Source organism: Pituophis catenifer, unplaced genomic scaffold (assembly GCF_029215685.1).
Source record: "Pituophis catenifer annectens isolate HBS135680 unplaced genomic scaffold, rPitCat1.0.hap2 SCAF_2, whole genome shotgun sequence".
Taxonomy (NCBI): domain Eukaryota; kingdom Metazoa; phylum Chordata; class Lepidosauria; order Squamata; family Colubridae; genus Pituophis; species Pituophis catenifer.
In genome coordinates this window covers 101,422,432-101,449,818 of record NW_027256882.1, presented here as the reverse complement: position 1 = coordinate 101,449,818, position 27,387 = coordinate 101,422,432, and the positions used below count along the sequence as shown (strand labels likewise).

Genomic DNA, 27,387 nt, shown 5'->3' with positions numbered 1-27,387 from the left:
TAAGGCTTGGTCTGACACAGATTTATGAGTGAGGAGCTATATGTCCTACTTATTTTAATTTAAAAAATGTTCCACTTAAGAATGAGAATAGGAAACACAAAATTTATAATGAGGAAAGGAAAGAGTTTCCGAATGGCCGAAATAAATTATCCAAATGTTTTTTACCAGAGATTCCTTCCTGCCTTTTTACGACAATGATTTACAATATGAAATTTTGAAATACCATGGCCATCCCCAGAAGTATATAATTAATTTTTCCATGAGAATAATAACGCAAAGAAATGTTCTGGAACCTGGGATCCATGTTTCTTTTCCGGGTTTGGGAACAGATCTTTTTTTTGTTGTCACCAACATAGCTTAGCTTTCATACGTAAAGCAATACAGATATTTGTCATACCATTACATGAGAACTGAAAGTGACCAAGGAGTGATTGCACTTTCATTTCAGATGCATTAAGTGTGGCTTAGGTCTGCCTGTTGCAATTTATATAAACAGCAGCCAGTTCATTTCACACAAGACATTTTATTGGTCAGACAGCATTCTGAATACCCTTGACTAGCACCTTTTTATTTAAACACATCCAAACATAAATCATACTAAGGAACACCTGGCTGATTTTTTTGGGGGGGAATCATATTTCAGAATAATCTTTGTACGCTAGATATTTATTTTATCACTAAAGATCAGAACTCAAGATTTCCATTTTTTTTTTTTTTACTAAATCTGGCTAAGTAACCATGCTATAGGCAGAGAGAGAAATGCCCGTTCATTTCCATAAACTACAAGCTGTACCAGAAATATTTTTTTTACTCTAGAAGTGTTAGACTGAAATCCATAGTAATATTATCTCTTCTTCAACACCTGTGTTTATCAAGAACTGGTTGAAAGCATTTTATTTTTACTTTGAGACTCATGTGTGATGCAGTAAACTGTAGATGCTTAGGACCATGTGACCTAAGGCTGCTAGCATCTTTACATTGGACAGATGCTCATTGGTCCATTTACGCCAATTCAAGTGGATCTTTTCAGTGTACTTTAGGCATCCAATCAGTCTTGTAATAGCTTTAGCATGTGTTTAGATGAAGATTCAATGCCTCCTGAGAGGTGACTACGTGTTTGTATCACAAGCCATTACATGTTATTGGGCAGTCACTTAGAGTACACTAAGCTGTTTGTGAGGTTCTTTCAACAGAGACAAAAGTACTAAAAAGATCAAAGCATGTTGGCTGAGGTGGCTCTACCTTCTTCTTCTTCTTTTTTTAACTGTCTAGGAAAGTACTGCAAAGGAGGAAGCAGCCAAGAATGACTTAAACTGCCCATACAAACTGGAAGATTAAAACCATATGACTTTGAACTCCATAGTCTCTTGGTACACCGTCAGACAAGAAAAACAGACTCTTGTTTATTTTACAGTTTAACAGACACAAAGAGCTTTAATTAGGACATTCTAGAGGAATAATAACCCATAGGATAAAAAAAAAGTCTGTTTTACTTATGATTCAAAGACAGATTTGTGGAACATGCCCAAGACATCTAACTTGAAAACTGATGGATAAAATTAATAAATACCAAAACTGTCCATCTTGATCACACTACAGAATGTAGAGAAATCCTCCTGGAATTTTATACAGATGAAATCATGTTAACCATGTACTATGCATAACGCTAATGATTATGTTAAAAAAAATAGATGTTTTTCTTGGAAATCAATATAATAGCCTGCTATACTATTGTTTGTAGGACTTCAGTTAGCTAAAAAGATCAGCCAAATATATTTCATTAAAAGATACAGCTTCTCATTGCTAGTAGACATAATAACACAGTTATGGAAAATGTATCACCAGGCTGCAAGAAAGAGGACCATTATCCAATATAATAGGCTAAGTATTGTAAATACTTATTTTTTTAATCATGGGGGAGGGGTTATCCCAAATGAATAGTTCTTAATCAAAACAAATTCTGTTTTATAGTTATGGACCAGCATAATACTTAATAAAAGAAAGTTACTGGCAAAATTAGTGTTTTTGATTGACATATAAATTCAAATTATTCAAGTAGAATAGTACACAGAACATAGAGTATAGAGTTGGAAGGGACCATGGAGGTGTTCTAATCCAATCCCCTGCTCATGCAGGACACGCTATACCAGCAAACACCTGAGAAATTATTGCCCAGTCTCTTGAAGGCCTCCAGTGATGGAACACCCACAATTCTGAAGGCAAGCTATTCTGTTGCTTGATAGTTTCTCACCGTTTGGAAATTTCTCCTTAGTTCTAGCTTGTTGTCTCCTTGATTAGTTTCCATCCATTGTTTCTTGTCTTGTCTTTTGGTGCTTTAGAAATAGTTTGACTCCTTCATCTTTGTAGGAGTCCCTCAAATATTGGAACATTGCTATCGTATCTCCCCTAGTCCTTCCCCTAGTCTTAGACATACCCAATTCGTGAAATGTTCTTTGTGTGTTTTAGCCTCCATCCCCTTAATCATTTGTGTTGTTTTTTCTGCACTCTTTCTAGAATCTCAACATTTTTTAATATTGTGGTGACCAGAACTGGATGCAGTACTACACGTGTGGCCTTACTATGGCTTTGTAAAGCGGTACTAGAACTTCATGTGATCTTGATTCTATCCCTCTATTAATGCAACCCAGGATTGCATTGACATTTTGGTTGCTGTCCCAGTTAGCTCATATTTAAATGATTGTCCACTAGGACTCCAAGATGCCTCATACAATTATTGGTATTAAACTAAGTCTCACCTACTCTGTACTTATACAGTTGGCTTTTCTTGCTTAATAGTATAGATGAATAAAAGTGACTAGGAAGACTCCTAAATCTGTCTTGCTTTAACAGAACAAGCCTGCGATAATAATTTCTGATACTTTTTTCTTAAATGATGACCTAATTATAAATAGATTTTGGATACTGTTGTTTACATTTAGCCAATACATGACAAAATTATACTATGGAGCCAGTGGCTGGGCTGATTTGTACAATCAAAATCAATTGGCTGTATAGAGATTTAGGTTTACCATTACTCTGTCAAAAGTAGTGGACTTTTCAAACAACACTCTTGTAAATTGGAACTGTTTCTCAAAGAAATGACCTCAAAATTTTATAATCCACTGTGCATTATCTCTATTTAAAATGCATTTGATTTCAACTGCACATAGTTCTAATAATAAAAGGGGCAGCAACTTACAGCAGAAAAAAAATCACGGAAATAAGTTTCTTAAATTTTGTCCCTCAGACATGGCAGATCCTACAGTGAGGTAAATGAGACAGTCTGTTCAAGCTGGTTATGCTAGAGATAGGATAGTCAATGGGCTTATTTGATGATAAAAGTTTTTCATCAGGAAGTTTGCAGCAACTTAAGTTCCTCAGGTGTAGTATAATGTGAGATGTTGTCCTGTTTCCAAATTACAGTGTTAGCTGCCCCTTCATCCATTTTCTGAAATTGGTTCCTACCTGTTTCAGACAAAGAAATCCATGATCTCAGGAATGTATAACATGCGCATTTCCACTGAAGAATGTCTCTTGATTTTTCTTCATAGAAATAATAATAATAATAATAATAATAATAATAATATATATATATATATATATATATATATATATATATATATATATATATATATATATATATATATATACCCTTGTCACTTTCTTTTCCAGATCCAAAAGACAAGAATCCACTTCTGTCATTTTAATTCAAGCAGAAAAGTCATCATAGGAGAAAGAGCTAAGAAATTTCTCCCACTATTGTGGTTCAGTGCAAATTGCAGCCTCTTGAACCTCATTTTCTTGGGTTGGTTTGCTTGCTTGCTAAGCAATTACCACCAATGACAAGTTCACTTGCTATTTAGCCTGCAGGCACCATAATAACGATGTGGAGACTCTGAAAACATGCTGCAAGAAACTTTTATAAACATCACTTACTGCTGACTTGAAGATAAACTTGCTTGACAGCTAAACTTTCTTCATGTGCAAGTTATACCAAATGTAACATGATTTATTAAAACATCACTTATTTAAGTGGGCTGCAAAGGAGCGGATCAAATGTTCTTTTATCTTAAAATTCTGTATCAAGAAATGTTTACAATCCTCCTGAACTGGCTCTTTCTTTATTTCTTTTTTCTATAAACAGCATCTTTTCCCAATTATCTGCTTAACTGTAATCTATAAAATCACTCCAGTTAAAGTAAACCATATGTATTTCATAAAAGTATGTATGTGTGACATATATAGGCTAGGTTCCTTGGCCAGCTTAAGTGTTCTATCCGTAAGGCCCAAGGGTGAAGAGAAAGCGATGGCTACTTGCCATTTTTCCATTCTCTGCGCCTGGACAAGCCTTAGAAAAATCTAACATCATGATGTAATGGAGACAAGGAAAGAACTCTATTAGTCTCGGCTTCCCAAATGTAAATTAAATAAATAAATAGCCATTTGGCTCCCCAAACTCAAACAGTGAAGTTGAAAAGACTTACATCATCGACACATCAGGAATGAAAGTTATTCGGAACTCAGCAAATTCTTCCCTAACTGAGATATTAAACGTGGAAGCTAAAGGTTGAGATGGGCTCTTTCCACATAACTGGGATAGAATTCATGGCAATACCTCCTGCCATGTGCCCCCTAAAATGATGGTGGTATAATCCCCACTCTTTTGTCTAATTTCCTTGTTACAAACTCTTTGGTAATCAACTTTTTAAAATGCTGAAAAAAGAATTCTGAAGCAAAGATCTGAGTAAATTTCCTACCCATTTACCTGCTCTGATCAGTTTTTAATATTTCACAGTTTATTTGATGTACACGTTCCTTAGTAACATCACAAAGAATACTAACGTAAGCACATTAAAAGTTTCTATATCGTCTGATTTTAACAGGCTTCTCACAGAAGCCTATCAAAGTGATATTGCTACTCTCCATAAACAGCTGCTGGGCATCCTGGTTTCCATGTCTTGGACGATGGACAATGGGGAGACCCTGGAAAGTCCTTCAGGCAACATGAGACTGCATGAAGCCAATGTTGCTCACCCTTGAATAGTGAGTCCCACTTCTAGTGTAATGAGCCAGTTACAATGTGATTTCTATGGTATAATGAGGCTAAGAGAACAGAGCTATTTAACAGAATCTGAATACAAGCCTCAAGTGAAAAAAGTGACTCAGAACTGTTTTTCATACTTATGACCATTGTAGCATCCCCATGGTCATGTGATCAAAATTCAGATGCTTGGCAACTGACTCGTATTTAGGATGGTTACAAGACCACCTTTTGTGACTTTCTGACAAGCAAAGTCAATGGGAAAGTCAGATTCACTTAACAACTGGGTGACTGATTTAACAACTGCAGTGATTCATTTAACAAATGTGACCAGAAAGGTCATAAAATGGGGGCAAAACTCACTTAACAAATGTGTCACTTAGCAACAGAAATTTTGGGCTCAATTGTGGTCATAAATCAAGGGCTACCTGTAATCTGGTCAGGAACAAGTCCTGAGTCATGGTAGATGATGCACTCTTTCCTCTCAACTGATTGCAGCCAAGCCTACAATTCTGGGGTTTCCTTGTGGTCTCCCACCCAAGTACTAATCAAGTCCAATTCTGCTTAACTTTTTCCCAGATCATTTAATGTTGTCTAGGGCATCTACTATGGCAATTTGCTAAGAAGCATCCAAGGAAGACCAGCCACATGAAAGCAGTCAGTCTTCACATTTGGGTGTAAACATCTGTAAGATATGTGCAGTCAGTCATTATTATGTAGCATACGTGTGTCCGTGTCTTTCACAAACTACGATTACCTAAAACTGTTTTCTTAGGATAAACTGTCACATGCAACATTATAATCTAAAAACAGTTGCTTGATTGTTTGCTTCACTTTTTTTTTTTTATAAAAAGGGCATCTTTCTAGATCAAAAAACTACAGGATGATGTTTCCTATCTGAATGTATTCTTTATAGGATTGTAAATGGAATAAAATTACTTGGATACATAGTATATTCCTCACTCAGAAGATAAAGATAGTAACATTCGACAAGGTAAATGCAGATTTTAAAAAATTAGAATGAAACCAGAAGCATTTTAAAAAGTTTTTAATGAAACAAATAATTTAATCGATTAAGTAAACCAATTTTGACTAGAAAAGGCAGTCATTCAATAGAATAGGCATACTTACTTTCTCACTGTCTGAACATTAGCTGTAGTAAAAATATAGTTAAATTTTTTCTGTTTATTCTTGATTCTTTATTTTTTATTGACCAGGTGTGATTGGAAACACAAGGAATTTGTCTCACACAAGGAATTTGCATTTATTTTTTTCCATTTTTGAGAATATATCTTTAAAAAGTGATTATTTTGAGATGAATTTAACCATTAGTTAATCTAGTTCAGTGATGGCAACCCTTTTTTGGCACCAAGTGCCGAAAAGGGAGTGTGTACGTGCACCTGTTGGGGCTGCAACCTGGAAGAGCTGCCCAGGGCGCATGTGCACACCTGAAAATGAACTTCCGGTTTCAGCTACTGAACTTCTGGTTTCAGCCAGCTACTCTTCTGGGTTTTGGTGTGCATGCACATGCGATGATTAGCTGGCCGGCGCGCATGCTCACGCAGGAAAACCGAAGACCAGCTCTTCTAGTTTCCAGCAGTGCCGCATGCAAAAATGCCAACTGATTGTCATGTGCACATCAGTGGTGGGTTTCAAAATTTTTTACTATTGGTTCTCTGGGTTTGGCTTGGTGGGCATGGCAGGGGAAGGATACTGTAAAATCTCCATTCCCTCCCCATTACAGGTTAAGGTTATTGCAAAATCCCCATTTCCTCCCAATCAGCTGGGATTTGGGAGGCAGAGAATAGATGGGGATGGGGCCAGTCAGAGGCGGTATTTACCAGTTCTCCGAACTACTCAAAATTTCTGCTACCGGTTCTCCAGAACCGGTCAGAACCTGCTGAAACCCAGAAGAAGAACGGGCGATGCCGCACATGCGAGGCAACATGGCTCCGCATGCCACTTTGGGCACGCGTGCCATAGGTTTGCCATCACGGATTTAGTTTATCATACTGGTTGACTAGCATGGACATTTATTAAGCTGAATAGGGTGGGATTGCCCTAGAATAATGATAAATCCCCATTTCAAAACCTAGAAAAATATTGTATTTAAATAAGTAAGCAACTCAGCCAGTCTGTAAGTTATTTTATATTGTCCAGACATAGGTTGATGTAATGGTTTTTATTTCATAAAACTCTACCAAAGATCCTGTGTCTCCTCAACTTGCACATGAAAAGTTCGCTTTTTACAAGAAGGACATTTATCTGTTTACAAGCCCTCTGCTATAGTATTTACTGGTTGCAGTAAGTTTTCAGTAGATAAAGTTTGCAATAATACTGTGAACTATAATTATTTCATCATCAGGAAATATGGGTTATGCATGAGAAGCCTGTGGTTACATTTTACAAACTCACATCTCTGTCAAGTTAAAGGCTTCTTCTGTTAGGTTCTGTGATACCTTTGGGAGAAATTCATTTCCTGATTTATAGTACAGCAGCTGTCATTTCTTGGCTGCTTAGTTTGAAAAGAAGTATAAACGCATTTTTGTGTTGATGTGTTATAGTCAATATTTCCAGTACATTTGCAGACAGAAAATATTGAACAAGGTATATTTCTGCAAACCATTTGAACAGTTATTATTTAATAGAACAAAAAGATTTTTAAAAATCTTTTGTAGCAAAAACAAGAATCTTATTGCACCTTAAAGACTAACACATTACCTCATATACCCATGAAATAATAAATGTCAGTCTTTAAATGCCATAAGATCCTTTGTGGTTTTAATTGTTTTTTTTTAAGCAAACAAACCCAACTCACTGAGCAACTGGCCAATTTATAGGGTTAGACATTTGCAGTTTGTGAATCTTAATCCTTGTTGTGACTTTGTGTCATTATACAGCATAATGACTAAACTGTACTTTTACCCCATGTCTATCCTTATCTGAATTGCAGTTATTTTTTATTTCATGTTAAAGTCATTTAGATACGGGACTATGGGACAATATTCATCGCCTTGCCCTGAACTTCCTGAATTGAATTCCATTCATGGGGTTCTCCTGCAGGAAAAGAGGAAGGCAAATGGTTGCCCCCCCCCCCCGATTCAGAAGTGTTTTGAAAAGTTGCTCCAAAGGGATTTATTTTCAGTTCCTTTCCTATCATTGAAGAATATGAAATTAATCTTTCTCCCAGATGTTCCTCAACAGGTTGATCTTTGCCACACTTTGACTAGTTCACACATATTGCAGTCACTATCAGTTCAGGCCTATTGAGGTGCCATGCATAAACTTTTACAGCAAAGACTTATTCTTTTATGCACTTGATAATATGTAACTGTGATGGCCCATCAGTGGACTGTGCAGATTGTAGCTGATTCTAACAACTAGGAGGCTGGTGTGCTGCGCCAGCAGCCTGTGCAGCTGGCGCTCGAGTCAGACAGTGAGGAGGCTGGAGAAGATGTGGTGCCAGAGGCAGGGATTCAGCCAGGGCATTCAGAACCTCCAGAAGCTCCTTTAAGTGAAGAGGATGAAGAGGAGGAGCCTCTTTTCAATGCACGGGCGTGCTGAGCTGCCAAAAGGCAGGAGTGGCTCCTCAGGAGGAGGTCTCCCTGAGAGTAAGGCTTGGGGCTAATTGGCCACTTCCTTAGCCTATTTAAGAAGGAACACCACTTGCAACAAGCTGTAGAGAACAACTTTAGTTCACTCTCCTTCGTGTCTGCAAAACTGCTTCTGGGCTTTCTGCCAACTCTAGTAAGACTGTGATTACCTTATCTTAGAATTCTGGTAGGCTGTTAAGACAGTTCATTAACAGCCTTTGAATGATAAAGACTACATTATTTTGAGTAAAAGCTTTGTATAGAGTTTGTGTGTGCTGTGTTCTTTGGGGTCCATAGCTGGGGCAGAACAGTAACAGACATTGGCTAGAAGATCATGGCAAACTGCTACCATATTGTTGTCAATAAGACAACATGGGCATATCAAATGAAGTCATCAGGAGCTGAACTCAATTTACACAAGTGGAAACTCTTTCTACTCTGAAGATGCCTGCAGTGTTTTCATTCATCGCCTTCTGCTTTCTCCTTATATTCCTTTAATGCAGCTTTTCATTCTCTTTTCATCTAGCCGTCCCAAGTTTGCCCCGGTGGTTATTCTGTTTGAGTTGCAGTTTAAAGCATATTGATTTTTAGGAATACACTTCATTTTGTTGTAGCAACTGCCTTCTTTATTTCATTACAGTTGTGTAATCTCATTTGCAGTCCCAGGGAACTGTAGAGCCCGAAACAAAGGCATTGACTAGGATGTACAGTAGAATCATCAGAATTGTATTAGGAAGACCCAGACTGAATTATGATCTCATGGACCGATCGAATGAGTCACTATTGTGTCTTCAGTTCCCCTTCCCTAAAATGGGAATAGTGACTTCCTTATGGCTTAACAGTATTTTTTTTTTTTTAATTTGGTCTTGCAGTCACCATCTCATTTGGGTTGCAGACTCATGTTCTTTTAATGCCCGATGTAGGGAGTGGGGGATGGGGGCAAGAGTCACCAGCTGAACTTCCCGGACAGATCAATTCTCCTGCCAGAGAAGTGGTACAAAGAGCATGGTATCCATGTATGGATTTCCTCCCAGCCGCCTCCCTCCGGTCTTCCCGTTCTTGTTTCCCAACTCCCTGTTCAGCTTCAACCCCTCGGATAGCTTCAGGTGAAGGCGCAAGTCCTGCTTTCTCCGTCTCCCTCTTCATTCCTTACTTTGCCTGGCGGGCAAGGTTAGTCAGTTGGGTCGGGAAGTCAGCCGCGCCCAGTCCAGCCCCGTGCCGCCCAAATAGGGCCTGTTTCCCACCCCCCTTCTCAACCCGGTCCAGCCTCCTCGCTCACGCTCTTATTTAACGGCGGCTCTTTCCGTGCTTAGAGCCTGCTGTTTCCCCGTCCGGCGCTGCCCCATTGCTCGCCTGGGACTTGTAGAGTCCAGTCGCCGATCTCTCTCTCTCTCTCTCTCAGCTTCGGGACTCCTTCGCGATGCGCATCGGGCTGCTTTTCTCCTTGGCGCTGTCTCTGTGGCTCACCAATGCCTGGGCGGCCAGCCGAGCTCCTTACCAACAGATCTTGCAGCACAGCCGAATCCGGGGCAGGCATCAAGGGTAAGGCTACCGAGTAGGGAGACAACGAAGGGACCGGGAGTGCTCTGGCCGTGGGGCGAGCCATTCGGTCCAACTCATGCCTCTTGCTTTCTTTGGGGGTGGGGGTGGGGACGGACTTGGAAAGAGTCTCAGGACGGCTCTCTTGGAATGGATGGGATGGACGGGGGGCTCAGAAGCCAGAGTTTCGGGGGGGGGGGGGAGAGAGACAGACAGACAGAGACAGAGACAGAGACAGACACACACACACACACACACACACACACACACACACACACACACACACAGAGAGAGAGAGAGAGAGAGAGAGAGAGAGAGAGAGAGAGAGAGAGAGAGAGAGAGAGAGAGAGAGAGAGAGATTTTTCTAGGTTTAGTTGCCATTGATTTCCTAGAGGAAAGAGGAAGCTTTTTAGGGAACCAGGCATCCCCGATCGCCTTGTTCCTCCAGTTCAAGCAGCCAAATCCTTCAGTAGTTCAAAAATGCTCGATCTCTCCCCACACTGTCTTTTTTTTTTTTTTTTTTTTGCCAATGAGGGAAAAGCTAGCAAACGGGCTTGATTGTTTGGAGAAGTCAAAGGTCACTGAGGAAACAAAGACTTTTTCTTTCTCAAATACTGTCCCTTCCCCAACAGACATGCCCCAAAATCACTCAAATGATGATATCCTTTATTGAACCAACCTGGTAACGTGGATAGAAGGGAGAAAAAAAATTAGTGTCAAAGAGCTGATCCTGCCCAGAATGAAAGTCCAGTGTGGCTTTGAAAGTGTGCTGATTTTGAGACATAGTGCTTAACAGTAGGAAAGTAAATGCTGTCCCATGGATGTCTCATTGTCTGAGCCTGTGATCTTTTTTTTTTTTAAAGGTATTCTTGTGTTCTAAGTAACACAACCAGTCAGACTTGGAAGTAAGATTTGTCTTGCACCAAAGGTTGCTTATAGCACAATGATTCCAGGGCTTTTCCTATTCCTGTCACTTTTAAAAACTTTTCTCAGAATACAGCACTGGTTTTGTTTTCCCTAGATGTGATGCATGGATCTTTGTTCAAATCTATGCACTGTGAATCACAAAAGCCTATCTCAGGGACAGACATCCTGGTCAACTTGAAGTCCTTCAAATATTTTTTTTTAAGATTATGGGTTAGAATAGAATAGAATAGAATTCTTTATTGGCCAAGTATGATTGGACACACAAGGAATTTGTCTTGGGGCATATGCTTTCAGTGTACATAAAAGAAAAGATACATTGTCAAGAATCATAAGGTACAACACTTAATGATAATCATAGGGTACAAATAAGCAATCAGGAAACAATATCAATATAAATCATAAGCAACAAAGTTACAGTCATACAGTCATAAGTGGGAGGAGATAGGTGATAGGAACGATGAGAAGATTAATAGTAAAGTAGATTTAGTAACTAGTTAGCAGCAAAGGCTCATGAAACTTGTAATTCAAAAAAGTGAAGAAGGTCGTCTATCTTTGATTTATATGAAAACACAGTTCTTCGTGTAAAATATGTCAAATGGTTTGGTCCTGATGAAAGGATCTCTTCACTCATCTCCTAATGCATGTACGTGGATAAGTAAGAATAAAGATGATGTTTTCTACATTCCTTTTCCTTTTCTTCCCAATGCAAAGATTCAAAATGTTAGTAAGAATAAATCACTGCCAGATCCCTAACATGGATCCCCGGGGATGATGTTCTAGTGTCAAAACGGGCTTGAATTTCAACATTTTGCCCAAGGCTCTTTTCTTTTCGTTGCATAGTTCAGTAATAGGTGTAGGGATGAGAAAAGATTCACCAACTGAACTTGTCTAACAGATTGACTATCCTGCCAGAAAAAAATGGTAGTAGGATGGCAACATCCTGATTATGCATTTGCAGTAATGGAAAGCACTTCTATTCGTTTAAGTCTTTCTTCTATAACTTCATGCAACCCTCTACATACTGATCCCACTAAGAACAGTGACAGGGTGTGTGTGTAACACTTGTGCATTTGCACTCTGTTTTCCAATTGCTAACATGCTTTTGAAAGCTCTCATCCCTCTACCATAAATAGAGAACTGCCTGATCTCCTGGAGAACTATTTGATTGCAATTCATATAACCTGGATGTCTTTGACTGCAGATGCTGGTAACTGTAAATCTATCATGCCTGCAGAGTTCCTATCTGGAAGACCCAGAGGGAGAATTACCGGTATGTCCCTTCCATGTTCAATGATGCCATGGGACATGGACAGATCTTGGGAAATGGAGCCAAATAACTACTATCTTGGCTTCTGTTCCAGAGACAAGGCTGCCAATGTTTGTAGTGTAGCTTCTGGAACTGAGAGATGGGTATTTCCTGTTGGTGTTACACTAGCATACTTGTCATTTCTTCCCAAATGCTACAATTCCTTTTTTATTCCCTTCTTCCTCGAATACTCTACCACCATTGTTCCTTCCTCCCAGTCAGACTAATGGTGTATTTTGATTTTCTGTGCTTTAACAATACCTCTCTCCTCCCCCTCCTCCACCCCCTAGTTGGATTCCTTCCCATTTGATTTATCATTGCAAAAATCACACACTGGAAAAAATTGGATAAAGGCGCAGTTTTCTAACTGGCTACCAATGTTTGTGCCCTCCCATTGACTAACCATAGGAAGCACTAGCTCAGTGAATAGGAGGAGGAGGAGGATGGGTAGCGGCACAAAGTGTTAGGACATCTGTACAAAGGTGTGAAAGGATTTCCTGGAGGTGACTCATGGCTGGATGGAAGCATTCTGTGGCTGGAGCTCATCTTCCAACACTATAGGATGGAAAGTCTTTGTTTATACTTTCCCGATGGATTACTGAATTTAATGCCAATTTCAGAGGTGACTTGGCTCAATGTTTTTCCATTATCCACAGAGTATATTAATAACTGACTCTTTTTTAATTCCACAAGTCCTGTGAGAGGGTTAATGTTTAAAACAAAGCCTTGAGAAAGCTTTAAGAGAATCTGTATGGCCGAGTGAGGTCCTTGTTCAATAGAAAGTGTCTTTTGCCCCATAATAAAAAGAAAGCAGGTTTTCCTCCCCTCTTCTTCCTTTTAAAGTACCGTGTCTGTTCGAAAAGGCAGAAACAAGAAGGAGCAGTCTCAGAAGAGCAAGTCTTGGCCTTGGCCTTTTGGAGAGGACACAGGATCCTTAAATCAAAAGCCAAACATGGTTATGGTTCAAATGTGCTTGATTGCCTCCCTTATCTTTCTCTGAGCAATGGGAAAAACATTGGAGATAAGGTGACAGTGATTTCCACAAGGTTGCCTTATGAGACAAATGTTTGGCTCATGGTACAAAGAATGCAATTGGGCAGATGACAGCTTCTTCACAAAACTAACTCTTTCTTTTACCCAATACTGCTCCTGCAAAACATGTATGTATATATGTATGTATGTAAGTACGTATGTATGTATGCATGCATTTATTTATATCCTGCCACAATGCCAAAGAACTCTTCATGATTCACAGATATACAATACAATTAAACTAGGCATGGTGAGATTAAATTTTAAAGCATAATGTGTGTATATGTAAAACATGAACACTTCAAAAAGCAGCAAACTAGAAACCTCAACCAAATTCCTCCCGGAAGAACTCCTTCCAGAAGAAAAGTAGATTTTAATCTACTTTTAGAAGGTAGTTAAATTGAGATAATAATACGATTTCCACTGGGGGAGGGAGGTATTCGAAGAACTTTGAACCCCCTCACCTCTCCTGATGCTTGGATGCCCACATATTATCAGCAAAATGTGAAACTCACTGATCAAGTACTCAGGCAGAACTCTTGATGCTGGTTCTCCCTTAATGGGAAGTTAAACAACCTAAATTAGGCACAAACTGCTCAAACAATAAGAAAGAATTTTGCCTCTCTTATTGCTATGGATTAGGCCCAAATGTAGGCATTTGCCCATGCTTGAGCCTATTCGCTTTCTGTCTTCTACTATCAATGCACTAGGGCAAGGGTGTCAAACTCGCGACAACACGTCATCACATGATGTATCACAAATCCTCCCCCCTTTGCTAAAATGGGGGTGGGGGTGGCCAGTGTATGATGCATCCGGGCTGCGGGCCGTGAATTTGACATCCCTGCTCTAGGGTTTCCCAATCTTGACAACCTTAAGATGTGTAGACTTCAACTACCAGAATTTCCCAGCCAGATGATGCTGTTTCATCTCCTAGAGGCCCATGCTTAACCAAGAAGCTACTTGGAATTAGTCAAAGAGCACACTTATGGATTATTTTTATCAATGGCCCAAGTTACCATTGTCAGCAGTGAACCAGGCCCTCAGCAGCTTTGCCCAACAGCTGATTGGAGAAGTGCCCTACAGATGCACAATTCAAATTGCATCATTCAAATAGGTCCAACACTGCATAGGTCATAGATGTTGTCAATTCAACAAGCAAATGATATGAATATGGCAATGAGGTGATGGTAATACTCCTGCTATTCAGATCATACAACAAATCTTCAATAGCAAGGAGAAGGTCTAACATATGTCTGCCCATAATAATGAGACAATCTCATTGTCTTCTGGCCCTTATTGGTTTAGTAGTCCAGAGAGGGACCCTGATGTGTGACATAGGTATATCAGCAGGAGCCCTAGCTTGTCTCTTTAGCCCTGCTTAAAACATAGACAGTCAAACCTTGTCACTTCAGAAGCACAAGCTCTGGCCACAGATAAGGTCTCAAATCATTACCATTCCTTCTTTTTGAACCTGACCGCAAAGCTTGCATGTGACCGGTCAGATGGTATCTTTTATTGCAGATAAACTCAAGAAGTTTAACTCACAGGTCCTTTCTCAAGAGGCAACTGGACTTTCTTTGTTTTTCTTTGAAGGTGTTTTGCTTCTCATCCAAGAAGCTTTCTCGGAACTGAAGAAGCTTCTTGGATGAGAAGAAAAACATCTTCAAGTAAAAACAAAGAAAGTCCAGTTGCCTCTTGAAAAAGCACCTTTGGGACAACCATGACCTGGGTGACTGAGAATCTCCATAGACATCAAGAAGTTTAAGATAGTTAGTTAGTTTGGGAAGGCAGAGCTCTGGTGGCTCAGCAGACTAATTAACATCCACTTACATCTGCTGCCTGCAATTACTGCAAATTCAAATCTCACCAGGCTCAAGGTTGACTCAGCCTTCCATCCTTTCAAAGGTAGGTAAAATGAGGACCCAGTTTGTGGGGTCAATAAGCTGACTTCGTATAAATATACAAAAGTATGAAGGCTATTGCTTAACGCATTGTAAGCTGCCCTGAGTCTCCGGAGAAGGGCGGCATATAAATCAATTTTTTTTTAAAAAGTTTTCAAATCAGAGACCTTAGATTGTCCAGATGAAATTCCTGTGTGGCCTGAAAGTATGTTGACTTTGAGATATGATGTGTACTGCAGGAACATAAATTCTGGCACTATGGTTGAGACTGCTGATGGCTAACCTTTACATTCTGGTCCCATCATGGAATGTAGTGAATCTCTGCACTTAATCTCTGGTAATAATTAGGAGTTCTTGTACTTTGTATGCTTCCCCCTTACATTTTCCAGTCCATTTCCTGTCTATAGATTCAAAATCCCCATATTCATTTATGTTATGATGATAATCACCTTTGAATCCATGAGATGGATTTAAAATACCTTAAAATAGAAAACTCACAGTCTGCAAGACATCAGTTAGCATTTCATAAGGAGTAAACACTCTTGCCTTACTTTCCAGATATTTGGATTATGACTAAAGAAGTTCATTATATACCAGGTTTATCTGCCTATCTTCACCCACCTTTTTTTTTCAAGAAGAATGCAGAGGTGGGTTTCAGCAGGTTCTGACCAGTTCTGGAGAATCAATAGCAGAAATTTTGAGTAGTTCAGAGAACCGGTAAATGCCACCTCTGACTGGCCCCACCACCATCTATTTTCTGCCTCCTGAGTCCCAGCTGATCGAGAGGAAATGGGGATTTTGCAGTATCCTTCCCCTGCAACGCCCACCAAGCCATGCCCACCAAGCCATGCCACACCCACAGAACTGGTACTAAAAAATTTTGAAACCCACCACTGGAAGAATGGCTTCCAAAAGTAGTTCCTAATCATTAGGCATCACTACCCTAATTCCTTCACTTCTAGACTCTTACAATATTGCAGAGACAAAAAGTATTCACTAAGGTGGGCCATTGTCACAAATATTTCCAGATTTACTCCAAGGATTTTGCCTCTATAATAATAAAAATCGGAGCAGAACTTCAGTGTCTATGTGATAATAGCCTCTAGGTTAAACTAGAGAATGTGTTCTTTAACCTGCCAGTGTTCAACTATTTGGGCTACCATATTTTCTTTCTAGGAAGTCAGATGGATCCAGCTAATCCATTTTATCATTTGTATATTTCTGCACTATCAGAATTGTACAGCATTTCTTGGGTTTTTCCAATTATTATTATCCAAATTTGCAAGTCTGGCCAAACCACTGACTTGGCTTTCCCAGAAGGGTGTTCCCTTTCAGTGGGATTTCGGAGCTCAGTAACCTTTCTTCAACTTAAACAGGCACTTGCTTGTCAAACCAGATATTTAACACAAACATCGTGTATGTATACATTTGTATGTGTACACATAATCCTCACTGTTATCTTTATCATTAATTTTTGCCAAGTTTCCTATTTTAGTATGAATTGCTTCCTTTTCTCTGGATAATTGACCACATGGTATTAAATTATTCTCAGTCACTCAAGATATATCATATAGGTGGAAAGTAGAACTTAATAGTTAGGAATATACCATCCAATTGAGTTTGTCTTCGGGTAACTATATCAACAGTTTTGACAGGCCTTTCAAAAAGCTCATGGCTCTTCCAAAGATAATTCAGAGATCTTTTTTAATTCATCCACCTTCTCTATTTCTCTTTCCCTTCTACTCCTCTTAACTTTGATAACCTTAGTGATTATTTGTCCATTCATAGGCTTGTATCATCTGCCCAAATTATGTGAGTTTCTGCTCATTGCTGAGAGGTGCTGTTCTGAGACAGAGCTTGAAGACTTGGAGTTTATTGATTTTATACTTTAAAGTCAAAGGTATAAAGCTTTTATTTGATGCCAGAGAGAAAATGAAATCAAACAAACCAAAGGTCCAGATGCCATCAAACTATACATCTATATCTGTGTTACTTGGCTTGTAATCATGCCTGACACAAGATATGTTTGTTTCCTGTGTCAAAGCAGTAAGTGAAATCCAGATCTCTTAGTCACTTAAATTATTTTGGCATCTAAGGGACAAAGTCTCAAAGCAACTGTGTCACCCATCACAGTGTAACAATATTGTACAACCACAATAATTCTAGGTTGCTCTTCCTTGCCACCCAGAACCAGCTGTTTGAAGCAGCCATTCTATCTAATTTTATCAGCTGGCCTACCCTACATAGGAAAGAATCTCTGGTTTCATTCCCCCCTCCCTCTGAAATGTGTGTTCTTGTGAATCAATGGAACAGATAGCATTGAAGTTCAAGATGCATGTTGAACTCAAAGATGAAACAAATCAAGTTGATATATGCCAAAGATAAAAGGCATTTAGAAGGCTTGGAATGTAATTCAAGCAAATTATGTTAATCCTTTCAATGGCCTGTTTATCTAAGGATTGCATTGAGATTTTTATCTAGTGAACTGTAGACAGAGTTGTTGGATCATAATTCTCACTCTTCCAAACAATGGAAGTGTTGAGATGATGTGAGTTATACTCCAACCTCCCAGAGTGTATTAGATTGTGGAAGGCTGCCTAACAAATTTATTGGTCTACTGTTGTGATATTATCTCCTTGCAAATGGAAACTAAGTCTCCCCCCTCTTATTTAGCTTATAAAAACCATTCTAACCCAATGGTGGCTCGCATCAATCTCTGTAGCATTTCCAATTAAATATAGGACCAGATTCATAAGAAATGAATATGCCAATTTCTATGCTGTTTAGCTAATTTAGATTGACTGCTACAAGATCTGGAATGTCCACTAGTATTTTTTTAAAAGCAAAATTAGTATAATGACAATATTAGTAACTGGAACATCAGTTGCACAGACTAGTTCATGGGTTTGTTCCTGGGTATTGTTTAATTTCTTGAAATTTTTTAAAGAAGTTGAGGGTAGCCTGTTATCTTTCTCAACCTTACCTTTTGATGGAAGGCATCTTGGGAAAAATGATTGCCCAAGGCTAATGAAAGAGCTTGGCTGCTAAGTGATCATTTAATTGGGGACTCCCACATCCAAATCCAACTCTTAAGGAGTATCCACACCATCGGTTGATCTTCATTGGGAGATCACATAAAATACTGTACATTTCCAGCAGCTTTTGATTTACATTCCCATTTCATAGTCAACCAGATTTTTAGATTGGAATTGATATTTTTGTTTCCCTATCAAGTGCTTCCCAAGGACCTACTGTAGGACAGGCAGATGTTGTTTAACCATCTCAGGCTGTAAGCTGTTCCAAGCAAAGCTGCCTTTTGCAATTGACTGATGCTGATTTTGCCAATTCTGATAGTGTTCAGATGGAATTACACTCAAGGCACTTATTAATATTGATAATATTTTTGCTTTCTTTTGCCAGAAGCATTCTGCTTCTTTTTGCAGATCTTTATATTTTTGCTTATTCTTATTATTAAATAATGACTTAGTTGAGTTTCTCATGAGTTCATTTTCACTGTTTAATAGTAGAACTAGATAAAAGATAATGAAAGATAATTGATAGATTCCTATTCCTATTCTATTCTTTTCTATAGTTCTCTCCATGCCTACCTGTCTTATTATTTAGTGTAAGCTGAAACAGACTGTGAGAAATATATTATTGTTTTTCTTTCAAAAGTAGAGGTTGTTGGCCACAACTCATTACCATCTCAACATTTCCTTTATTTCTTCTTCTATACTACTTAATATATTGTTTTCTCTTGGTGCTACCACAATGGGAGCTAACTATGAATTCAGCTTTATATACTTTTATATTTATACCCAAAACATTTCAAGGAATATTGGCAGAGTAGCATATCAGTATGCATTGCGCTGTTACAGCATGATAACATGTGCAAAAGTATGGGTGAAGACTTTGACATTGTGTTAGGTCTCACAGGAGAATCCTGTCTGTTAGGAAATGTCAACTGGTGGGATCAAAGAAGAAAGCATTTTCTATTGTGACATCCGCCCTTTGAGACAACATTCTCCTAAAGATCAGATTGGCTCCAAACCTAAAATCTTTTGCAAGGCTTTAGAGACATGACATTGCCACCCAGAATCGGGGACCAGATGTGCAATAAAGTCTGCATAGTTGTTGTGTGGAGTATTGATAGTTTTAAATATCTTGCTTGCATGCAGATTACATTATACGATTTGTTACATGGTTTTATATATTTGTATTGCTTTTAACTGCTGTAACTTGTCCAGAGTCATGAATTTGAGAGAAGAGGCTATATACCGTAAATCAAACAACCAGCCTTATCATCAAACCATGAAGCCTTATCATCAAGACATGACTTGAAATAGCTTTCCCAACCATGCACACATGAGACATCTTGAATCATGGTTGTAAGCAGTGGTGAAATCCAATTTTTTTTAAACTGCCGGTTCTGTGGGGGTGGCTTGGTGGGCGTGGTGTGGCTTGGTGGGCATGGCAGGGGAAGGATACTGCAAAATCTCCATTCCCTCCCCACTCCTGGGGGAAGGATATTGTAAAATCTCCATTCTCACCTCACTCTGGGGCCAGCCAGAGGTGGTTTGCCGGTTCTCCAAACTGCTCAAAATTTCCACTACCAGTTCTCCAGAACCTGTCAGAACTTGCTGGATTTCATCCCTAGTTGTAAGAGTGTTTAGGCAGTATAACCAATGATATTTGGTGGTACACTGGCTAGCTGCCTTGATAGAAAATATACTGTTCTAACTTAAGCATTTAAAATTATTGTTATGACTGTCGGAGGGGAAAAGGTATTTTATTGTTATTATTAATTCAGAGGAAGACAAGCCCTGATCTTGCTTTAATGTCAAGTCCCGGCTGAGTTTACAATAGTTCTTTTATATTCTACCTCCTTCAACAACGACAACAATAAATTTTTTATTGTTTCTTAATCTTTGCAGTGTTTATTTCTGATGTATTCTCAAGACATGTTTGAATGCCAAGCTGTGAATGGAGAAATGCAAAATAATATTTCTCCTTTGATTTGTAGCCCCAATGTATGTGCTGTGCTGAAACTCATTGGAACCAACAAGAAATACATGCCAAGTTGCAAACTGTGGTACCAGAAGAAAATATGTGGAAAATCAACGTAAGTAAGGTTTAAGAAAAAGTTTTTCTTTTTGTGCTCAACAGGCATGCAAGTGAATAATGAAGTAAAGTTTTCTTCCCAACTTCTTCAGCCCCATGAGGGATATCTGCAAATCAATCTGAGGTCTGCCCTGGCAAATCCAACAAGCGTAGCCTAAAACTTCCTGGGGAAAAAAATGGCCTTGATGCATACTCTTGGAAGGAAGAAGCAATCTGCACTCAGTTAGGAATTTATACAGGCTGGCTGACTGCCAGTCTTCTGCTAAAGTCTTCTAGTCTTCTGAGAAAGGTGTATCCTCCCCAAGGTCAGATAAATTTGGAATTTGAGGGATGAGATAAATATAAGTATCATGAAAGATCCAGAGAACTAACTTGGCCTAAATAATTTATAGGTTGATCATCTGTGATGATAAATATGTTTCTACGTAAGATGAAATCAACAGAAGTTAGAAAAGGGAAAATATGTCTTAAGGGAACTGGTGTCTTAGAGCAAAAACATATATGTGTTTTTACATCAATGGTTGCAAGTAAGTAGGGCTGGCAAAGCAGTGTGCCCAGGATAAAATTTTGCATATATATATATATATATATATATATATATATATATATATATATATACACACACATATGCATACGTATGTATGTATGTATGTATGTATGTATGTATGTATGTATGTATGTAAAATTAATTGCAGTTCAGTAAAGTCAGTTTAGTGATACCAATTCTGCACTGATTTAATAATCTCTATTAATCACATGAACATTTACAGTTTGCTGCTGGCAGTGTTTGGAGAGTTGTATAGATTATATTGACAACTCTGAAAGGTTTGAAGCTTTTGATTATGCCCTTCTGCATTTGAGATGGACTTTTATAATGAAGCCTCAGCACCATGGCATTATGGGGGTTTTGAATCCCAAAATAGAGTACTTTTCTCTGGAAAGAAATAGCGACCCTATTCCTTTTTATTTTTTTTTCTAGATCAGAAGAGCTACAAGAGGAGGTTGATTGGGAACATACACTATCAAAGAATGTTTAAAAAATTGACAGTCTTATGATTTCCAATTTTCAGTGTAGAGACTAAGGGACATAATCTTAATGTATAATAGATAAATGAGATCCATTACCAAAGCAACAAGGGAGAAAAACCTGAATTCAAAACAAGCAGAAAGTACACAGAAATGTCTCAGATAGACATCTCCCTAATTCATATGGGTATTAGATGAGAAGGAGGTAGAGGCACAATCAAACTTACCAGATTCTGTTATTATAGCTACTCTCAATAAAAGAAGTGTTAGCCTTCCTAGCCATGGTCTGGTCTTCGCGGTGAGGCTGCCACTCAGAAATGGTTTGCCAAAAATGTAAAGCGAGGCTTGACAAAATGTCCAGATGTAGCTTGGAAAGGACTGTTATTTGGTGGATCATAATTGATTAAACAATAACCACAAGTGCTTATTTATGGCTTTGTGCCAACCTGCAAGGAGATTTTGAAAAGATGTCCCATGGACTTAAGTTAGGTCCTGCCTTTCCATTATTTGAGTACAGAATTTGAAAGCAAGAGAGGTGGTTGGCTTATCAAATTGGTAGCGGACAGAAAGTTGGCAAGGGTTATCAGTACTAGGCAATACATAATCAAAATTCAAATGATCTTGACAGGTCTAAACTAACAAGATGAAATTCAACAGAAATAAATTTTAAGTCCAACATTCAGCAACAAAAGGATAAAAAGCAGGTGGGATGGGTGAGAGCAAACTTGGCAAAAGTATACGTGAAAAGGATTTGAGTGCCTTGTTGTACCTTGAATGTGAGCCAGCATGGTAAAAAAAAAAAAAAGAAAAGAAAAGCAAATGCAATCATAGGCTATAGGAACAGAGTAAGACTGGTGAGATCATGAGAAGTAGATTCTCAGCTTTTAGTTACATTGTCAAACCTTACCTTGAGTACTTAACTGATCATAGATATTACATTTGAAAAAGTACAATGAAAAATTGGTAAATGTTCAGGGAAGTTGCTGTAAAGAGTGACTGAAGGAACCTTGGTATCTTTGGCCTGAAGAAAATATTAATAAGGGGTGGCTTGCATATTTTATGCAAAAGATGGAACCAACTGGATGGCAGAGATTTATGTAATTCTAGTGTCAATCTCTTTGCATTCACTCCTTATCCCCCCCCCTTTCCATTTTTTTGCTTCACGATTTGATGGGTTTTTTTCCCTGTGAAACACTAGCAATGACACGAGTGACACGAATATAAAGACATCCCAAACAACTGAGACATTCACAGAATGTTTTATTTTAAGAAAAAAAATTTTTTTTTGTTACATCTGTTTTATAAAAAGTAGACGTTCAAGAATGTTGTATTTAAATACCATCTTGAAAAAATGGAATAACTCTTGTAATTGATAATGTTACTGGAACATGACCAAATTCAGCAGCAGCATCTTTTTTCCAATTATTAACCAATTCAACATGATCCACAGCCAACGTAAAAAGATATTCAAAAATCTATATATCTGGAAAATCCTTACTTGGGCCATAACAGTTAATAATAATAGTACATTTATTAAAGCACTTAATCATATATCATGATTTTTTTAATATCATATATTAAAAAACATTTCTGGACCACTTATTTCTTGTTCCACCACCAATTTTAAGCAGTTGTTAATCAAAATTGCTACCTTCTAGTAGAGTTTTAGTTTCCATTTATATATACTGATCTCCTAGGCAAGAAATCTTTCTCTTACAGAACAAAAATGTAAGGATTTTTTTTTAAAAAAATAACTAGTTATGAGTTTTAGTTAAGTATTAAGAATTGATACATGTGATATATAGCCATAACAATAGCACTTAGACTTATATACACAGTGTTTTACAGCCCTCTCTAAGCGGTTTACAGAGTGACCATATTGCTCCCAGCAATCTGGACCCTAATTTTACCAACCTCAGAAGGATGGAAGGCTGAGTCAACCTTAAACCAGTCAGGACTGAAAGCCTGACAAAGTGAGCAGAATTAGCTTGCAACACTGCATTCTAACCACTGTGCCACCATAGCTCATTATATATGGTTTATGAATGGTAAAAACTTTTTAACTGAAGATGAAGATGACTTAAACCAGTGTTTCTCAACCTTGACAGCCTGAAGATGTGTGGACTTCAACTCCCAGAATTCCCCAGCCAGCATGCTGGGTAAATCCACCCATCTTCAAATTGTGAAGGTTGAAAAACACTGCTGTAAACCATTGGGAGACTTCAGTGGTAGTAATATACTAAGTTTGGACATACAGACAGAGACGACAGACAGCTAAAAGCTTTGGGCACTGAAATGAGAGATACTTAAATAGAACTAATTATTCAGAAGAATGATGGGTTCATCTTTTATTTTAAGATGGACATGGACTACCATCTATTAGGGATGCTTTATTTTGTAGTCTTCCATATTGTTGGCTGAAACAGCTCCTTCCATAGAAGCTATAATGCTATGTGCAATTGCTCCTTTCCTGAGGTCTTTCTGTCCTATGCATGTACTACTGTATCAAGATCAAATAAATCTTTCAACATTCATAGACAATGTAGAATAAATAAAGTCCTGAGAAATTAGTAAAAATACTCATGCCAAGTTATCAAAGGACAAAATAGCTGTAAGATCCACAGCTTTCAATCCTATCTAAAGCAAGTCCAAACATGACTAGCTTATGACACTTGTAACAGGCTAGCAGATTAAAGCAAGTTTTGCAAGATAGATTTTCATATTCTACATTCATGATATCTATAATTAAAATATATATGTTGAAAAGAATACATACATGATAAAACATGTAAACAATGTATAGAAGCGATTGGATTGTTATTCTATTTTAAGCACAGATGTAGGTTTTTCTTACTTCCTTGTGCTCATCTTTACTAGAAAACCACATTTGTGCGAGGAGTACAAACCATTCTCTGATTTCAACAACAAAAGGACATTGCACAAAAGTCTCTGAAGGTCCTTGATATCTCCCAAAAAGGAGATATAACTCACCATCTGGAAGGAACAGGTAGAAATAAAGGCAATAGAAAAAGCAAAGGAAGCTTTTCTAACTCATTCCTATATTATGTCATAAACCATTTTTTCAGACTACTATGACAATAGTTACTATAATTCCTTTTTAAAATTGGTCGCAAATTTAAGAAGGATTTTTGGAAGTGGTTTGCCATTGCCTCTTTCCTGGGGCTGAGGGAGAATGACCGGCCCAAAATCACCCAGCTGGTTTTGTGCCAAAGGCAAGGCTAGAACTCACTGTCTTCTGGGATTTCTAGCCGATGCCTTAACCATTACAACAAACTGACTCTCGTCATGATCCCTTTAAAAGTATGCTAATTATTCCTTATCATTTGAACCTTTCCATTGACATCCTTCAGTCTCAAGAGACTATGGTATCGTGCTCTGGGAAGAGGTCCTAAAACAGCATCTAGTGTGACTAAAATGCCCAATTCGAGAGTGGCAATCCCTTTCACACTGAGGGCAGATACATCCTGTCCCCTGCCCAGCCCCCAGATTTCGCTGGTTCCGGGACTGCCTCTTTGCCTCAGTCTGCTGAACAAGTGTCTCTTCGAATTGGAGAAGGCCATGCATGGCCATTTGAACCTACTATTGCCCAAAAAAGATTCTTTCCTGATTGTAAAAAAAAATCTGATTGTGGATTTCCAGTCTCAAAATATTAGATTGATTTCTTTCTTCCTGAATTTTACAGAGGTAATTTTTTCCATCTCTATGACTTTTTCAACTACAATGGAATACAATGTTATAAAAAAGTAAAGTATTATATTAATAATTATTAATAGGAATTGCCAATAGCAAAAGTGTACCAAGGGACTTAATGGGAGAAGATGTGAATATTATGCTGTTAGAATTGTTCTGGTTTTCTTCTTAGTGTTTTTAGGGTGTCAGATGGAGAGATATTTTTAATCCTACATTTGTCAAGCTTCTGGCATCAGGTTTCTAGAAATTTCAAAGCTTCTGACATTTGATTTACTGATATCTAAATCCCTACTAAATTCCACTTCCTTGCTGTATTTGCTGTATTTGCAGTGACTGGTAATTCTCTTAGCTTAATTCAAATAGAATTTAACTCACTTGGTTTTTGAAAAGGCATAAATCATGTATGGGTCCCTCAGGAAGGATTGAAAATCCAAAGTCACTCTTTGAAAAAAAGTAGAGCACTTCGGATTTAAAAATTAGGGTCCAGTTAATGCTACTTGATTGCTTTGTTTTTAGTGAACTAATTCTTCAAAACAAAAAGGAAGAAACCTTATCCCAAATACTAGAATGTAATTAATTATTTGGTAGGTGATGTGTTTGTTTTTACCTAAAAATTGCAATCCTCATTTCTGAAATATAGTCTTTCACTACCTTCATTTTGCTCTAATACAAAAAGCTGACTTCAGTATCCAGAGATTAAAATATGTGGTCTTCTTTTTAAGTTCCCATTGAGTCAAGTGCTGCTTCATTGGCACAAATATAACTGATATAATTAGAAATGTTTGCCACCATGAGGCTACCTTCCCAGTTTTGTATGAGGGAAAACTAAATCTGATTATAAAATGTTAACATAGAAGCAGTTTTAAACCTCTGCAAAGGAGAATTTATATTTATGGTGAAGATTAAAGCATAGGCCATATAATAAGTTACATATAAGGAAAGTAGGTTCAAATCTCTTCTGCCACAAAGCACTTTAACTGCCATTAGTTAACCTAGCTTGAAGAACTGCCACAATAATAAAATAAGGGATATTATTTACAAAATGTTCTTGGACTGTGATAGAAAAGGAAGCTACAGTAAATGTACAAATGGCCTTTAGGCCATTTCCCAAAATATTGTGTTTCCAAGGCAAAGATAGAACTATAATGTTCATTCATAACATCAAAGGAAGATGAGCTGATTTTGTTCTTCTTCCAAACCTTTGATTTGCTGGACAATAATGTCATTGCATTTCTCCCTTCTATTACCAGATGTTGTGCTTTTTCTTTAGCCCATAGACCTGAGGAAACCTGAGGGGTAAATGTCATGATACTGTCTGATTATAAAATTTCCCACAAACCTATGTGTCCTCTGGTTCACTTGACAGTTCAGCGTTATCTCTGGTGTGTTTTGATTTTGTAAGGTGAGCAATGATTTTGCTATTTGAAGGTTTTCTCAGAGTTCTTTGATACTCAGCCATCATTTGTCTTTCACTGATAAAGGTCTACTAGTTGCTGTAGTCTTGTGCTCGTATAAATGCCATCAGTAATGGAAAATAATTGAGCTTTCCTTTGTTCCACATTCCTTCTTTCTTGCCTGAACAACTCTTTCCTTGCGCTGGTTGTTATTATGCCTGAAGTTATGCTAAATCAGTTTGAAAAGGAATCCTTGAGTTTTATGAATTCAATAGATTAGACTGATATGGGGTGGGGTGGGGGACGACATAGCAATTATTTTTACTCAGGGGCTGTTTTGGGGGGTTTTTTTGGTTTTTTTTTTAAAGTTTTCAGTTTTCAAGGCCTATGGGGGGGGGGGTGGAGCAGGGCAGCATCCGAATCTGATGTGAAAATATATATAAAAAGTGAGGATTAGCATAGCCCTGTTACTTTCATAAAGAACAGGGGATTCCTGGGATATTCCCAGTTTTAGAATGTATGTTTTATTTGGAATTAGACTGCGTGGAGAAGTAGGTTTGTATATCTGTCAGTATATGTTTGGATAAGATGTTGGTTTAAGAGCAATGGCAACTAAAGTGATATCACAATATTTTATTAACTGCACACGGAAAGAACTCTGTTTAGTTAATTAGGTAGTTTTTCAAAGCTAGATGTTGAAGCAAAGAAGGAATTATTTTCCCTGATAGCATCCTTACATTCTTTTAGATTTTACTCATGGCTGTAACAGAATGATTTAGTTTCCCAGGAATGACAT

At 38.1% G+C, this 27,387-nt stretch overlaps 1 protein-coding gene across 1 annotated transcript in view; it reads left to right on the top strand.

The window, feature by feature from the left end:
- The first annotated feature begins 9,969 nt into the window (after nucleotides 1-9,969).
- Nucleotides 9,970-27,387, top strand: part of TGFBI (transforming growth factor beta induced) — a 50,267-nt gene continuing 32,849 nt past the window's right edge. Inside the window, exons 1-2 of the mRNA XM_070933897.1 lie at nucleotides 9,970-10,176; nucleotides 20,363-20,461. Coding sequence (XP_070789998.1) covers nucleotides 10,055-10,176; nucleotides 20,363-20,461 — 221 coding nt within the window. The 5' untranslated portion in view covers nucleotides 9,970-10,054. The remainder of the gene's footprint in view (nucleotides 10,177-20,362; nucleotides 20,462-27,387) is intronic.